The following is a 16503-nucleotide window of genomic DNA, read 5'->3' as shown; positions in this document are numbered from 1 at the left end:
GTCCAGGTACTTTTCATTACATGGTGTATCAACGTGTGCCAACAGCTTCTTAATGGAATTGGAGCTGTCGAAATGTAGAACTATACCAACCATGCTTGGCAACTTCTGCAACTTTTTTAAAGACTTCCATTTCTATGGTGTGTATGTAAAGAGATTTATTTTTATTGTTGTGAATATTTGGAAAACTGCTAATTTCACAGATGAGCAATACTAAGTGTTAATTTCCCCCATGACAAAAATAATTAACATTCAATACTCAAAACAACCATCAAATAGTGCATAATATAGAAATTACTGATGGTAGTTAGGTTTGAATTGGGGACCCATGGCATGCCAGCCAGCGATGCTAACCATGCATGTGAGACAGCTTGTGGCATTCCTACTCTCTCTCTCTCTCTCTCTCTCTCTCTCTCTCTCTCTCTCTGAAGCTCTCACTGGAACTGACTACGAAACCCTAAATCTAAATCTTGTCAATGATCCTCTGAATGGTGGCATTGGCAGATCCTTGCATTCTGGCCAGGTTGTTACATCCTTTCACCATGATGAGCATCCAAGGTATCCCCTCCAGCCGAAGCTTTGTGATTGTTGAGTCTATTTTCAGTTTCCTTGAAGCTACATTGATGATCTACACCTCTAGACTGTAATAGCACTTCATACAGAGGACTTGAACAATGTCTCTGTGTTTTTGTCTTCTTTATCGAATGACATAATCTTCAACTCCATATGTCCTATCGTGAACCAGCCTTCTCAGTTCACTCCTGATCATGGGGTGTTTCATGTAGCTATCCTAAGTATAACCTGGTTGGAAATGTAACAGCGTATCCACTGCTGTTCCCATGTACTGACAGTGGAGCACAAAGAAAGGTGTGAAGCCTGTAACATCCTGCATCGCTGTGTTTTATACAAATGTCACTATGGGCAGTAATGTATCCCAATCTCTTTGTTCAACAACGACATATGTCAAGAGCAAAATCCCAACAGCTGTGAGGCTGTTCACCTGTGGATGATACGCATTTATCATGTGGGTGATGTGAAACTACCTCTGATACTAGTCTCGACTGGAAGACTTTCAGAGATTTGTCAGACGGGATGCTCCATGCTTCAGAATGATGTCTTCTCCAAGGAACTTTTTAATTTCCAGGGTTTTGGCAGTTGGCACAACTTTCGTAATAGCATAGCGTGTGAGGCAGTCAATTCACACTATCATCCATCGATACCCATTTGTAAACATTGGGAACCTCCTCAAAGAGTTTGATTCCAATCCAGTGAAATGGTGCTGCTGTGGACAGGATTGTTATCATATGCCCTGGTGCTTCAGTCACTGGCATTCTTTACAGTAACTCACATATTGTCAAATGGATTGCTACAGGTCTACCCAGTGATAACTGCATCTGATTCTGTCTAAAGTCTTCACGAATCCCAGGTGACCATATGTTTCATTGTCATGGAAATAGTTCAGGATAGCTGGCTGTAGATAAGCTAGGATAATGGGCAAACATTTCTGCCCTATCACACCTCAATTTCTTTTATACAATGTTATGTTTATTACTTGGAATTCTCATTTGGTTCGTTTCTCCTTCTTCAAGACTTCTGTGCTTCTCAGCAGGACTTGATCTTCACTCTGTTCTGTGGCCATGTCACGCACTGCAACGATGATTGATATTTCATCTATGCTGCTTTGTTCTGCCAAAGTAGTCCCTGAAAGGGACACTGTGGTATCATACACAGGCTAGTCAGCCAGCGTAGAGAATGGTGGTCGTCACAAGTGAATGGTTTGCCAAATAAATATGTCCGGAATTTGTTGACTGCAGAAAACAATAGCAAGGCACTCTTTCTCAGTTGTTGAATAGTTCACCTCAAACTTGGAGAGTACTCTGGAACCACAAGCTATCACCTTTTCAGCACATTAGTCAATTTGCATTAGAGCTGCACCTATCTCACAACCACTAGTGATGGTCTGAAGTTATGACTCAGCATTCTCGTCATATAATGCTGGGATTGGACAAGCAAAGATTTTTCTTGCACCCAGTTCCAGGAAAATTTGGTATCTCTCTACAGTAGTTCTTGCAATGGGTGTGCCTTGGTACTGAAGTCCTTTATGAATTGCTGGTAGTATGAGCATATTCTATAAAAATTTCTCACGTCGCGAATGTGCTGAGGAGTCAGAAAACCTGACTGCTCTTATTTTCTTTGGATTGTGATGGACTCCATTGGCATTCACTAGATGCCCCAATATTTTTATTTCTTGGGTGAATTAAGGTGGAGGCCTGCAGTCTGCAAAACACTTCAACAAGTGGCTTACATGTTCTTCAAATGTCTTTGAAAAAATGACAATGCCATCTAGATAGCAAAGACAAACCATCCATTTAAAGGGTCAAAATGTGTTGTCCATCACAAGTTCGTAGAGGGTTGGGGCGTCACACAGTCCAAACGGCATAACTTTCCACTCAAAAGGTCATCAGGAGTTCTGAAGCTTTTTTTCCAGGTCAGCCTCGGCAACCTGGCGGTCTTTTCCCTGTCAGCCTACTCAATTTCAGTTCACCAGTAGCTCGTTTGCTGGTTGACTGTTGAGAAATACTTTCCCCCTTCTGAGCATTGTAGTGTGTCATCAGGGTGCAGCAATAGATAGAAATCTTTCATTTTGACTTAGTTAACTCATCAGTAGTCACTGCATAAACATCATGTACCATCTTTTTTCTTCACAAGGACCACAGAAGAGGTCCAAGGACACTCTGAATGTTCAATGATGTCATCTTGCAACATCTTCTCCACTTCCTTCTGGAGTATATGTCTTTTTACTGGTGACAGCTAACTTATTAGTAAATGATCCTCAGTTTTGATATGATGTTTTACAATGGGCCACTTGGTCTGTCTTTTTTCCATGCTGGATTGGGAAGCATCCAAAAACTGTCACAGAATGGCTATCGCTCACCAACGGCAAGATCCTATTGGCAGTTCGACTGCAGCTTCATTGCCTGTGTTTTCTGTAGTGGTAGCAGAGCACGATTCTTTGTCAATGGCACTAAGCTGTAGTTCCTGGACTGGTTCGGCTGTCCCTATGTACATACCTTTAGGGGTGAGTTGTGACTACTCATACAACTAATGTTTCGAAGTTCTGCTTGACCGCAGACAACGCTTCTGACTGCCGCTGGCATGTAAATTTCTTTTGTGAGCCTCAGTAGCTTTTCCCACCTGACAAAAGCTTGACAGCTTAACTAAGCACCTCGACTGTCAACTGGAATTGTCTTGGTGATAGGGGGATGGTCTTCAATGGCAAACAACCATCCAGAGCAATCTTTTTCGTGTGTCCTTGTTTGTATAGCTTCATCAATCTGGAGCTAGGATCTTCTACAACCTATGACTGCTTGTGATTCCTGCAAGAAGTCTCATTCAGAACAACACTGTGACTACATTGTGTTAAAAATGACAAATTTGAAGGACTTTGTTCTGCCATTGATAGTTATTCTAGCAATTCATGTTCCTGTCAGCTGGATGTACTTCCCATTTGTGACCTTCAGAACAATCGCTTTCATATCAAGGATCATAGTTTTCTTTAGTGGACAATGATAAGCATCTGGCATTACAGAAAAGGAAGCCCCGGAGTCAAGTTGCGCTTAGACATGGTCACCATCGATGACGACATCAATGAAATTCACCTTAGTGGCTGTCATCCACAGAGAATTTTCATTGACTAGTGTGAAAAGGACTGTTGTAGTGGTTGACATCTCACAGTCTAAGAGTTGTCAAAAACACACCTTCTTTCTTTGCAGCAGCATACAATGAGACTAAGGCATCCACAGTGGAAACATGCTAGTGTGCTGTCCTACATTCTCTAAATGTCCGTTCTTCTGTGGGACATTATACTTGGTGTAGGAGTAATTGTGCCTGCACTGGTTGGGTGCTGGGTTGTGGTTTGATGACTGTGGCCTCAGTCCTGAGTTGATCAATTCCATTCTTCAGTGTGCGTTCGGCTGATGGTACCAAGTGTTAAAGATTCCTTCACCTCTACAACATATTCTATTATTTCCTACCATATTGGGTTGACATTCACAGCTCCTATCTCTTACCTATTCAGTCTGGAAGTTCTGGCCGCAATAACATACTGTATCTCTTCTCTCACTACCTAGTGTACAAGAGGGAATAGGTCATGCGGGTCTCCGCTACTGCCTTAGAGCCAAATTTGGGAGTCGCCCATATTACTTTATTCCAATTCTCCTTTTCCTGCATTTCTTCAAGGTGCTGTTACCATTTGTTGAATTCCTCAGTTATTGTGACATCCTTAAATACAAGAGCTTGGTACATGTTTCCTTCAACTCCTTTCATCAAGTGTTGATTTCCTCAGCTTCTGTCATATTTGGATTCTCAATGTGGTATACAGCCAAAACATTCTGTATGTAGGACTGTCATTTCCTCACAACATTTGGCCCTGATCTTCAATTGTTTCTCTGCTAAGTGGACTTGATGCTGATTGTTGTCAAACATTTTCTTCATTTCAGCCTGCAATTTATCCCTTCATTTCGGCCTGCAATTTATCCAGGCTATTGGGCTTTACCTTGTTGTTATAAAACCACTGCTGGGCTGTGTCATCCAAGCAAAAAGTACACATTTTCCAAACACATTTCGTAACTGTAATCCATGCTGTTGTATTTGATGGCTCAGTCAAATCCTTTCTGCCACTTCATTGGGTTCTGGCCAGTGTTTCTGGATAACAGTGATGGATGCCTGATGTGCAGCTGACTTATTGCTGTTTTTGAATCCACCTGTCTTCTGAATACAGGGATCTTAGGAACACTGTATTGCTTGTGTTCCAGTTCCTATCCATTTAGGTGACAGCTTTAACTATAGCTAATTGTAGTCACAGTGATGTAAACATTTTGATGTACCCAGTGTCTCCAACAAACAATGTCACGTCATAAGCCCATTCACATCCAAATCTGAAAGCAGGGTCTCAATGAAATACAGTACTTAGCACTGAAGGAATATTTATTACAAGTAGTAATCTACAGCCATAATGAAACCGAATTGGACGAAGAGTGCAGCTAGTTATAAAAAACATTGACTATTCCAGAATACTAGCATTTGTATCAACATCACATATTCCAGAATACACAATTATTACAAAAATAAGATATTCAAGAACCTCCCAGAAATGATAAATACTAAATAACTGCTGGTGGTGGGGTTTGAGCTGGGGACCTACAGCACACAAAGCAGCAACACTAATCATTATGCCACATGCTTTTGGCAATATATAGGTGACACAGGTTAGCGCAAAAGTACAGGGAGTAGTGAATCTATTTCACAAAAAAGTACCCTCAATAGAAGACTGAGTAGTCAGAGAACAAAGGGATACTGATGAATGAGAAAAGAATTTAAGCAGCAAAGGCAGCTGTGTAATTATACCCACAGGTAGCTGAAAATATCACATCAAATATACAAATGAGCTAGTTCCATGATGCTGGAGAGGTGTGGCACACTAATGTTCATTGTTCCATGAAGCCACAAGAGGCATTCAAAGTTCTTCGCTCCTGTATCCACTTAAGAACCACACAGCATGCAAAAGGAAGGTATAACAGAAAATTCTGGTAGAATGTAAATAATTTGGAAGTAAATGTGGTAACAGGCTTTTCCTATCCCAACAAAGACAAGGCTACCTGCGAAAGCAGCTACATCAGACCTCCTGCAATTTCTACACAGCATTTTGTACAGGCATGACCACCAACCCACTGTGAAATCTAATGAAAGGCCACTGCCAAACTGTTGCCAAGAGCAGAGTTGACCACCAAGTACCAGAACACATTGCTGAGCACAACATGCTTGATTTCAGTGACTGCTTCACTATCTTTGTCATTTGGAACCCCTCCCCACCCCATCCCCGCCGCCCTCCAGCGCAGGAGGTTTGCTGAACTACTTATATGAGAGTTATCCTTACAACACAACCTTCATTCCCATAATCCTCCTGTCCTGCAATTGCATCATCTTCCAAATTTTCACTCCTTCAATCAACTCCCCTAAATCACCACCACCACCACCACCACCACCACGCACAGCACAGCACAGCACAGCACAGCACAGCACAGCACAAACTCACCAGCTCTGGTGCCCACACATTACATCCCTAACCTGTGCACCTGATGCCTCTTCCTCCTGCATTCCTATCTCACACACCTGCTTCTGGACCATTTTTCTCCCTTCACCCACTCTACATGACATAACCGCTCTTCCTCCCAACTGCAGTCCTGGCATTGTGTATTTAGCCACCACAATGTAACTTGTGTGTGTGTGTGTGTGTGTGTGTGTGTGTGTGTGTGCAGGCACTCACACTCTCTAGCTCAAAAAGAGATTTGTTAGGAAGCTAGAGTAATTTTTATTCTTTTTGTGTGTGTGTGCCAACAACTCAATGCCACTAGAAAATACTAGACTCTACTAATTACAAGTCAACTACAGACAGTTAATTATAAGTCCACTTTGAAATTATTAAACTGGTAAGATTACTTACCTAAAATTGCTCCTATACGCATGACATTGCTACTATGAAGCACATAATCAGAGAGAAGTGCTAGAGCTGGATCACACTCATTTCTGACTCCACAGTTAACAATACCACAAGCCAACAATGCACCAGACTGAAAACGGTTAAAACTAAATTAGTGTGAAGTAATAAACCATAAAATTAACAACTAGTGTTTGATTTATCAACAATTAAAAACAAAAATAATATTAAATGTATGAGATAGCAAACTGGGAGAAAAGCATTGTTTACAGATGCTAAAAAAATTTACTCATTCTATACACACTACAGTAATGTAAGTCTGTATTTAAAAATTACTTTCTAACAACAAACACTGCCACAAAACCATATACTTCCAACTGACATTATTTCCTCCAATGTTTGTAATATCATATTTTGAATTCAATCTTCAACAAATAACTTAAGATACAATTTATTAACCAAAGACAATCACAGAGCATTTGCAATCACAGTTGCATGGTTGTGATCAAGCAGTTTCATGTTCCTACTTTAACTGATCAATCTATGATGACTAAAGACCTGAAGACAATGATTGTAGACTGAAACTAATAGGCTGGCAAATGTTTTGTACCACTGTCCCTGCCAGTAAACCTTATTAATATTATTACTACACCAAAAATTGCTGATTTCATCCAGACAATAAGTACACTTTAGTTAAACTACACACAAATCTCCTCTTAACAGATTTTGCCACGAACGCCTGATTTTAACAGCATTACAGGTATAACAATTCTAAGACGAAATGAATAAAATGCACTATAATGACATGACTGAACTGATAGGTGTGAAAGGAACTTAGATGCACTTAACCCTTTCGCAGGAGGGTATTGTTATTATTATTATTATTATTATTATTATTATTATTATTATTTGTAGCAACCCAGCAAAGAAAATTTTTTTGCTATCCTATCAGAATTGTGATCAACTGACTATATTTATTTTTTGATAATTTTATTTTTTTTATTTAGGACCAAAAACTATGGTGGTGCATATATCACCGCGGCACCTTTGTGAAGTATTAAAACTATGGTGGTAAATGGACTTCCCACTTCACTTTTGTGAGCTGTTATGTGTAAAAAAGCAATGAACAGGGTTTCCTGTTTTTATTTTATATTTTCTTTTCCTTTATTTAAAAAATACTTGTTACCAAACTTTATCATGCACAAAGGTATGAGCTGATACAGGTCACAATAATGTATATTGCAGAAGCATAGCAATGTGTTCCTACAACAGTAGTGATCCCACGACACACAGAAACTGATGGTTGTAGTAGTTTTCATACACCTGGTGCAGTGTACCACCACAAAATATCAGGCATAGACAGAGGTGGTAAGATATAGTCCCAAAAAATTTGGATACCCATAAGTTGGTGGTAAGTATGCTTCCCAAGGATCACAGATGACAGATTAACTTTGTGGTAAGTACAGTATACTTCCCAAGCCCCTTCCAGAAACTACTCTGGTGGTAGCCATACTTTTCATTAACAATTAAAACACTGTTGTTTGATGGGATATATACTTCCCATAGCTCTGAAGACTATATTTCACAACAGAAACTGCAGTTGTGCAGCAGACTGCCATTGGATGCCAGGAGCATACAGAAGTGGCAACACATATACCCTTAAACGTTTCAAGAAATATATTTAGAGGGACATATATCCCCCCACGACCCGCAAAAGGGCTAAATGAAATGATATCACTACAAAACATTCGAATATGCTGAAAATGTGATGTAATAAATATGTATAGAGAACTGAAAATCTGTGCCACAGTAAGACTCAAAATCAGGAAACATGGGTTTGAGGCTCAGTTTGACACAGTTTCTCAATTCTCAATTCTCATAACACCACATTTTATGAAATGTGTATTTGAAGATTTTTACTTTTTCTCTGTGTGCTACCCCCAGCCAATCTATACAATTACTTCCACAACATGAAAGGTGTTCTGAAGTCTTCATCTCATTGTCTGAAATCCCGTCTGTCAACATCTTCTAAACATTAAGACTTTTGTGATCTTTGAGGCTTTCTTGGTGACACTGATGGTTTACAAGTTTATGGGTTTGCAGCCAAGGTCATTTTCTTTACATATTATTTTGATGACTCCACTAGTGTTCTTCCTCAGGTGCTTACAGTTTGAACACCAACCACACTGTGAACAGAACACACTGTGTGCCACCCTATCTATTATTGCCTCATGCTGTCAAAGAATGTAGCAAACTCATAGAAATTTAAGACAAACCAAAGGAGTGTGCCAAAATTTAGAAATATTACAAGTAAGAAATATGTTATAAGACAATACCATTCCAAACAGACAGCATCGATATGTTTTCTGAATTGATTTAAGCAAACTGAATGCTGGGCCCCACAGTTTAATCCCAAACCCTCTGTCCTAGGTAATTAAAGTATCTCAATTGCACTTTGTATTACACTGACCCAAAAGTTTGCTGCCTGCATCACGATGCTGGTATTTTTGTATTTCATTACATGCTCACAGGTGACGCAGTGTTAGGTGACAGTTGATTTTGTTGGATGCTGGAGTTGACTGTAATGCTTATGTTCTTTACAACTTCAAGAGTTCTTATGATTTTCCCAATACACTACATCACATTTGCACAGTATGTGGTATACAGCGAATTTTTGGAGCCCTAGATGAGCTTTCACAGAACATAGTAGATCTTTAATTTCATTCGATGGATTTAAATACTTCTGAAACTGTATTTTTGAAGTATTTTCCTGATCTTCCCATAAACTGAGCCAGCATATGGAAGACCTACCATTCTGACTTCTCCTTTACTGGTGTCATTTCCCTTTACAGGCAGTGTTGACTTGCACTGCAGGGCATACTGAATCTGTTTTTCTGAGTACCTGTTCTTTTTGTAAACTTCCCCCAGAAGTGTCAATTCTTCAGTGTAGTTTTCATGGTCTAACAACATATATGGTCTGTGGACCAGTGTTCTACGCATCTCAACTCAATCCATCGATACACAAATTTCATTGTTTCACCACACAAATATAATAATAGGAAAAGCTACCTATTTTTGACATTTTACTTAAGAGAAGGTGGATACCTGGGACATAGTGTCTAGAGGAAGGTCAACAACATCCAACTCTTCTGCACGTGTCAAGAGCCATCAACACCCATCAGAAATACATCCCATGTTCAGAACACTGGTCTACAATGTGGAGAGTAGTTTTCAAAAAGAATGGGTACCCAGAACAACAGATCAAGCATATCCAATGTCTTTCTTAAAAAACAGCTTGGTACAAAAAGCATTAACCTATTTCACTCAATAACTGAAGCACATGTACCCAATCTATTAGTTATGGGAAAAGTTTTGCTTCTCTTTAGCTTAAAGTCACAACAGTTTTCAAATTTTACGCTTCCTTAAAAAGAAATATGCCACAGCTCAATAGCCAACAGATAATTATGTTGCTGTTATGAACATCACTTTTGGGAAAATACATGCAGCAGTGGAGAAAAGCTACATAGAAGTATGGGTCTACAGAAAGAACAATTTTTTTGCCTACTAATCGAAAAGGGAGGGAGGGAAGAGGGGGGAGGGGGGAGAAGGAGGAGAGGGAGCACAAATAATGTACGAATATACTTGATGACAACTGATGGCCCAACATGTTACACCCAAGAAAGAACTGAAAAATCATATTTAAGATATGAAGCTTTGATACTTAAACTAAATAATAGATAGCAAATACATACCTTGATGTAATCCTCGGAAGAATAAAGATATTTGTCTATTGGTGTCAAACCTCCATCTACATCCCACAGAAGTACCAATCCAAGAGAGGCTGTGGCACTCAACATACCTGCAATGAAAGGTGTTGATGAAGATATAGAAAAGAAAAGCAAAAAAATGAAACCACTACCAAATACAGACCTGTGACAGTATCGTAACCACAATCCAGGTGCAGTATAGAATGAAAATAAGAGACAGGACTAAGACAAAACATCCTTCTTGGATCAGAATGGATTTATAGTCCATGAGAAGAATGACTGGTATTAACATTTCATGTGACCAAGTGGCACCTGTTACCGGATGTAGCATATAGCATCCTAGTCACTACTACTTGTGTACCCTAGTAGCAAAACAAATACCATAACATCATGCAGTTTGTATTTGTATGCACAAACCTGTTAACAGTTACTGGTTATAACACAAACTTGAAAAATCGCAAAGAATTACTAACCATCTAGTATACAGATACTTACTTTTTATACATACAATAGATATGCAAACTATTTTCACAATAGTGTAGAATACTCACAGCTTTTTTTCATTGTCAAAAATTTCCTTTATTACCAATATTACGAAAAGGATAGCTGCTATTCACCATATAGCGGAGATGCTGAGTCGCAGATAGGCAAACCAAAAAGACTGTCACAAAATATGCTTTTGGCCAACAAGGCCTTTGCCATATATAACACCACAGTTGCTGGCAGCTGAAGCCAGACTACGAGAAGTAGCAGTACATGATGGGAGAGGCAACTAGGTGGGGGTAAGGAGGCTGAGGTGTGGAGGGGGAGTGGTAGGGGTAGCAGGGTAGAGGTGAAGGACAGTGAAGTGCTGCTCGGGAGTGTGCAAGGATGAGGTGGAGAGAGGGTAGGGCAGCTAGACGCAGTCTGGAGGTTACACGGAGGGTGGGGGAGTGAGGGCGGGGCTAGCAGGACAGGAGAGAAATAAAAAGACTGGGTGCATTGGTGGAATAGAGGGCTGTGTAGTGCTGGAATGGAAAAGGTTAGTGGCTAGATGGGTGAGGACAATGACTAACGAAAGCTAAGGCCAGGAGGGTTATGAGAACGTAGGATATACTGCAGGGAGAGTTCCCACCTGTGCAAATCAGAAAAGTTGGTGTTGGTGGGAAGGATCCATATGGCACAGGCTGTGAAGCAGTCATGGAAATGAACGTCTTGATGGATGGCGTGCTCAGCAACAGGGTGGTCCAATTGTTTCTTGGCCACAGTTTGTCGGTGGCCATTCATGCGGATAAATAGCTTGTTGGTTCCAGAATGTTGGTTGTAAGGCCCACATAGAAACACAGAATGCAGCACAGTTGTGCAGCTTAACTTGTAGAGCACATAACTGGTTTCACAGGTAGCCCTGCCTTTGATGGGAGAAGTGATGTTTGTGACCGGACTGGAGTAGGCGGTGGTAGGAGGATGTATGGGACAGGCCTTGCGTCTATGTCTATTACAGGGATATGAGTCATGAGGTAAAGGGTTGGGAGCAGAGCTTGTGTTGGGACGGACGAGTATATTGTATAGGTTCAGTGGATTGCAGAATACCACTGTGGGAGGGGTGGGAAGGATAGTGAGCATGATGAGATGTTATCTAAACCCTGGCAGAGAATGTTATGCCTATCCACAATTACTTCTCCTTTGACAGCATTAACTACAAACAAATCTGAGGTACAGCTATGGGCATCTGCATGACAGCATCCTATGCCAACCTACTCATGGGCCATCTAGAGGAATCCTTCCTAAACACCCAGAATCCTAAACCCATCACTTGGTTCAGATTCACTGATGACATCTTTGGGATCTGGATTGAGGGTGAGGACACCTCATCCACATTCCTCTAGAATGTTCAACAGCTTCTCCCCCATTCGCTTCACATGGTCCTATGCCTCATTGATGGCTACATCGGTACCTCTGTCCATTTCAAACCTACTAACCATCAACAATACCTCCACTTTGACAGCTGTCACCCGCTTCATACCAAGTAGTTCCTTCCATACCACCTAGCCACCTGTGGCAATCGCATCTGTGGTGACAAGTGGTCCCTCTCTAAATATACCGAGGGTCTCGCTGATGCCTTTACAGACTGTAATTATCCTCCCAACTTGTACAAAAACAAATATCCCGTGCCTTATCTTTCCAGACAACCACCACCTCCCAAAGTTTCACTGTCCGGCCACAGAGGAGCATTCCTCTCATAAATCAGTCCACCCAGGACTGGAGCATCTGGATTACATTCTCTGCCAGGATTTTGACTACCTCTTGTCATGTCCTGAAATGAGAAATATCCTCTCCACTATCCCACCCACCACTCCCACAGTGGTATTCCACCATCCACCGAACCTACAAAATATACCTACACAAGATACCCCTGCTCCCAACCTCTACCCTCCTGGCTCATATCCCTGTAACAGACCTAGATGCAGGACCTGTCCTATACATCCTCCCACCACTACCTACTCCAGTCCAATCACAAACATCACCTCCCCCATCAAAGGCACGGCTACCTGTGAAACCAGTCATGTGATCTACAAGATAAACTGCAGCAACCACTATGCTGCATTCTATTTGGGCATGAAAACCAACAAGCTATCTGTCTGCATGAATGACCATAGACAAACTGTGGTCAAGAAAGAACTGGACCACCCTGTTGCTGATCATGTAGCGCAACACGTCATTCTTCATTTCAATGACTGCTTCACACCTTGTGCCATATGGATACTCCCCACCAACACCAGCTTTTCTGAACTGCAAATGTGGGAACTCTTCCTGCAATATATCCTATGTTCCTGTAACCCTCCTGGCCTTAACCTTCATTAGTTATTGTCCTCACGCATATAGCCCCTTACCTGTTCCCATTCCAGCACTTCACAGCCCTCTATTCCACCAACGCACCCAGTCTTTCTACTTCTCTCCTTTCCTGCTTATCTCCCCCCCACTCCCATGCCCACCTCCCCCATGCGTAACGTCCCGACTGCTCCTAGCTGCCCTACCCTCTCTCCACCTCATATCTATATGCTCCCCAGCAGCACTTAACTGTTCCCCTCCTCTAGCGCTGCCACCCTTCCTCCTCCCCTCCCCACCTCAGGCTCCTCCTTACCCCCATCCAGTTGCCTGTCCCATCATGTACTGCTGCTGCTGCTGCCGCTGCTGCTGCTTGTACTCTGGCTTCAGCTGCCAGAGCCTGCTGCCAGAGCCTGTGGGCTTTGTGTGTGTGTGTGTGTGTGTGTGTGTGTGTGTTCTATTTTTGACAAAGGCCTTGTTAGCCTAAAGCTTATTTTGTGACAACCTTCTTGTTGTGGCTATCTGCAACTTAGCAGCTCCGCTATGTGGTGAGTAGCAACTATCCTTTTCATAATATTGTTACATTCCATCCTGGAATTTCCACTGATTTCCTTTATTAACTTGTTCTACAAAGAGGGACAGAACAAATTATGGGTATATTAACTGCTATTATCTAATAAAAAGTACTCTCAATGCAATGATCAGGTGATAGCACTCCCTCCTCTAATATTTCCGATTGTGTTGCAGTTATGATAACTGAAAAACACCACTCCCATTACAGTCAGAAAATGATTATGAATCTTTTCCCTGCACTGTTCCAGCTGTCACTGCTTCCTCTCATATGAACAATTCATTCTTTCAAGCATTGTTCGACAATATCTTCATTTTGGCTGTCTCTCTGATGGCACGTGCGGTGGTGTTCAGTATTTCCTTCCAGGTCTCACAAGTCACTAGAATCACGGCATCCACAAGGATATTCTCAATTACAGGGATGGTCAACTTCTTGTTCTTTGTAACAAGGCAGTGTTTTACTTGCACCCATACAACTTCATTAGTACTGATATAACAATGATATGGGAGTAACCTAACTATTTCTTGTCCATGCCTTTGGGCAGTTGCATTGATGATATACAATGCAAACTGTGACATAGTTTTGAACAACACAGCCTCCCTCAAATCTGTTCTGAGATCCACATTTTGTCTTTTAAACCACCGAATAACTTTGTCGGCCACTGTTGCCAAACTTGGTGATCAATCCTGAACAACAGTGTGAGACATAGAATTATCCATACACTATTTACATGTTATTCTCTCTCTCTCTCTCTCTCTCTCTCTCTCTCTCTCTCTCTCTTAGATGAAACATTAACTGGTTTTCAATACTTTCAATGTATCTCCAGTGTCGCTACAAGGGAAGTCGTGCTATTGGCTATGATTGAGGTACATGTTGACTGGCTGAATTGGTCACATGACACAGAATATAACCTGTGTGAAATCAAAAGAAATCAGAAACTCACTTGGACATATTATGAATTACATAGAAACTGGTTTTCAGTTCACTGACTGGAGATCAGTTTTCATCTTAATACTTAAAAACAACCCACTTCAGGTATTCATTATATGTGGCACAACATATCCAAGTGGTATGGTTTCAAAACATAATGCTGTCGTAATTACTTTTATAGCCGATACAGTTGGGCAGTTCTTGTGTCAACCTGATGGCATAGGTGGGCAAACAGCCACTGTGTAGTCAGTCTTGTAGTTAAAGCAGCTTGCACATGCAATAGAGAAGCTTTTTGAGCATGATGGAAACATGCAAATTACAGATTGTTACCCATGGATTTCTGTACTGATGAAAGTTCAATAGTTTGGTTGTTTTACAGCCATTTTTATTCAATGATAAAGCCACTACCAATGCAGAGAGTGGCAGATGTGTACATGGGCATTGTCTGCTTAGGTATAGCTGTCAGAAACACAAAGGTTGGTTTGACCACCACAGTGATTTACTAGGTAGGCATCGTCCTTCTGGAGATGGTAAACCACTGCCTTCCACACAAATTTGAGCTGATTCAGCTATCCAGATATTTGGGAACCTGGTTTAATGTGGACTCCAAACCAAAGTGTAAAATACAATTGTAGTTGCTGACAACTTCAATCTACCCTCAAAATGTTGGTGACAGTACATGTTTCAGGTTGGTGGTAGGTGTAAAACATCATCCAAAATTGTACTAAATCCCTTCTCTTAAAATTATCTTAAGGAATTTGTTCGTAAGTCCACACAAAGTGTAAATGGTTGTGATAAACACTAGTCCTCTTTGCAACAGACATTTCTGGTAGGGGGTGTACAGATGGATATGGGGATTAGTGATCAAAAATGGTTGTAGGAAGACTGAATACTGTAAAATAAAAATCCACAAAAGATAAATGCAAAACATACCTGTTTAAAAAAAATCAGATAAATATTTGCTTGATGCCCTCCTAAGAGTGTCTCCATTCTTTCCAAACTAACTATGTAAGCATAGGGAAGATGTGGCTTAAATTCAAGGAAATATTATTGAAGACAACTGAGAATGTCAGAGTTTCATACCAAGTAAATTAATGAGACATTGAACAGATCCCCATGGTACACAAAGCAAGTCAGGATACTGTTGCAGAAGCAAAAATCATGCCACAGCTGAATGCAAAAATATTTTGGTGGTGTTTTACAGAAGCTCGAAACTTTGCGCACACGTCAGTGTCTTGAAATCTAGCAGAAAATCCCGAGAATCCAGTTGTATGTCAAGTATACCATCAGCAAGACATAACCAACACCTCCACTGCACGATAACAATGGTATTGTTACTTATGACAGTAGAGTTAGTAATACATCAGCAGCAAGACACAATAAATACCCCATATACGCAATAAAAATGGTAATGTTACTGATGGCAGCTCCTTTAAAGTGGAGTCACTGAACACAGTTTTCTGAAATTCTTTCACTAAAAAAGATGCAGTAAATATTCAACAATTTCAATAAATAAAAGCTGTCAACATGAGTATACCAATTAGGTTCCTTTAAGAGTATACTGATGAAATAGCTCCATTTTACCAAACATATATCATACACAATCACTTGTTTGGCGAAACAACTGTACCTAGAGACAAAAGTTGCACAGGTCACACTGATACACAAGAAAGGAAGTAGGAATCAATTCGCTAAATTACACACATATCACTGACATCAATATGCAGTAAGATTTTGGAATATATACTGTGTTTAAACTTTATGATAATCTCCAAGATTGCTGGTATTTTACAGAAGCTAGAAGTTTTGTTCAGATTTCAATGCAAAATTATGTAATATCTGGAAGAAAATGATTGATTGACACACAGTGCATAAGGATTTGGAAAATATAGTTCTTCTGAAACACAACTTGTTCTTTATTAAAATAAATTAATGAG

At 40.6% G+C, this 16503-nt stretch overlaps 1 protein-coding gene across 2 annotated transcripts in view; it reads right to left on the bottom strand.

Annotated features, from left to right (window-relative positions):
- Positions 1-16503, bottom strand: part of LOC126297566 (26S proteasome non-ATPase regulatory subunit 2) — a 116997-nt gene that overhangs the window by 59905 nt on the left and 40589 nt on the right. For both annotated transcript variants that reach the window (XM_049988506.1, XM_049988507.1), the window contains exons 8-9: positions 10246-10352; positions 6500-6626 (exon numbers count right to left, since the gene is read on the bottom strand). In XM_049988506.1, the coding sequence (XP_049844463.1) occupies positions 6500-6626; positions 10246-10352 (234 nt within the window). The remainder of the gene's footprint in view (positions 1-6499; positions 6627-10245; positions 10353-16503) is intronic.

Source organism: Schistocerca gregaria, chromosome X, assembly GCF_023897955.1.
Source record: "Schistocerca gregaria isolate iqSchGreg1 chromosome X, iqSchGreg1.2, whole genome shotgun sequence".
Classification (NCBI taxonomy): domain Eukaryota; kingdom Metazoa; phylum Arthropoda; class Insecta; order Orthoptera; family Acrididae; genus Schistocerca; species Schistocerca gregaria.
The sequence above is the reverse complement of the archived record's forward strand: the minus strand, read 5'-3'. Positions and strand labels throughout refer to the sequence as shown.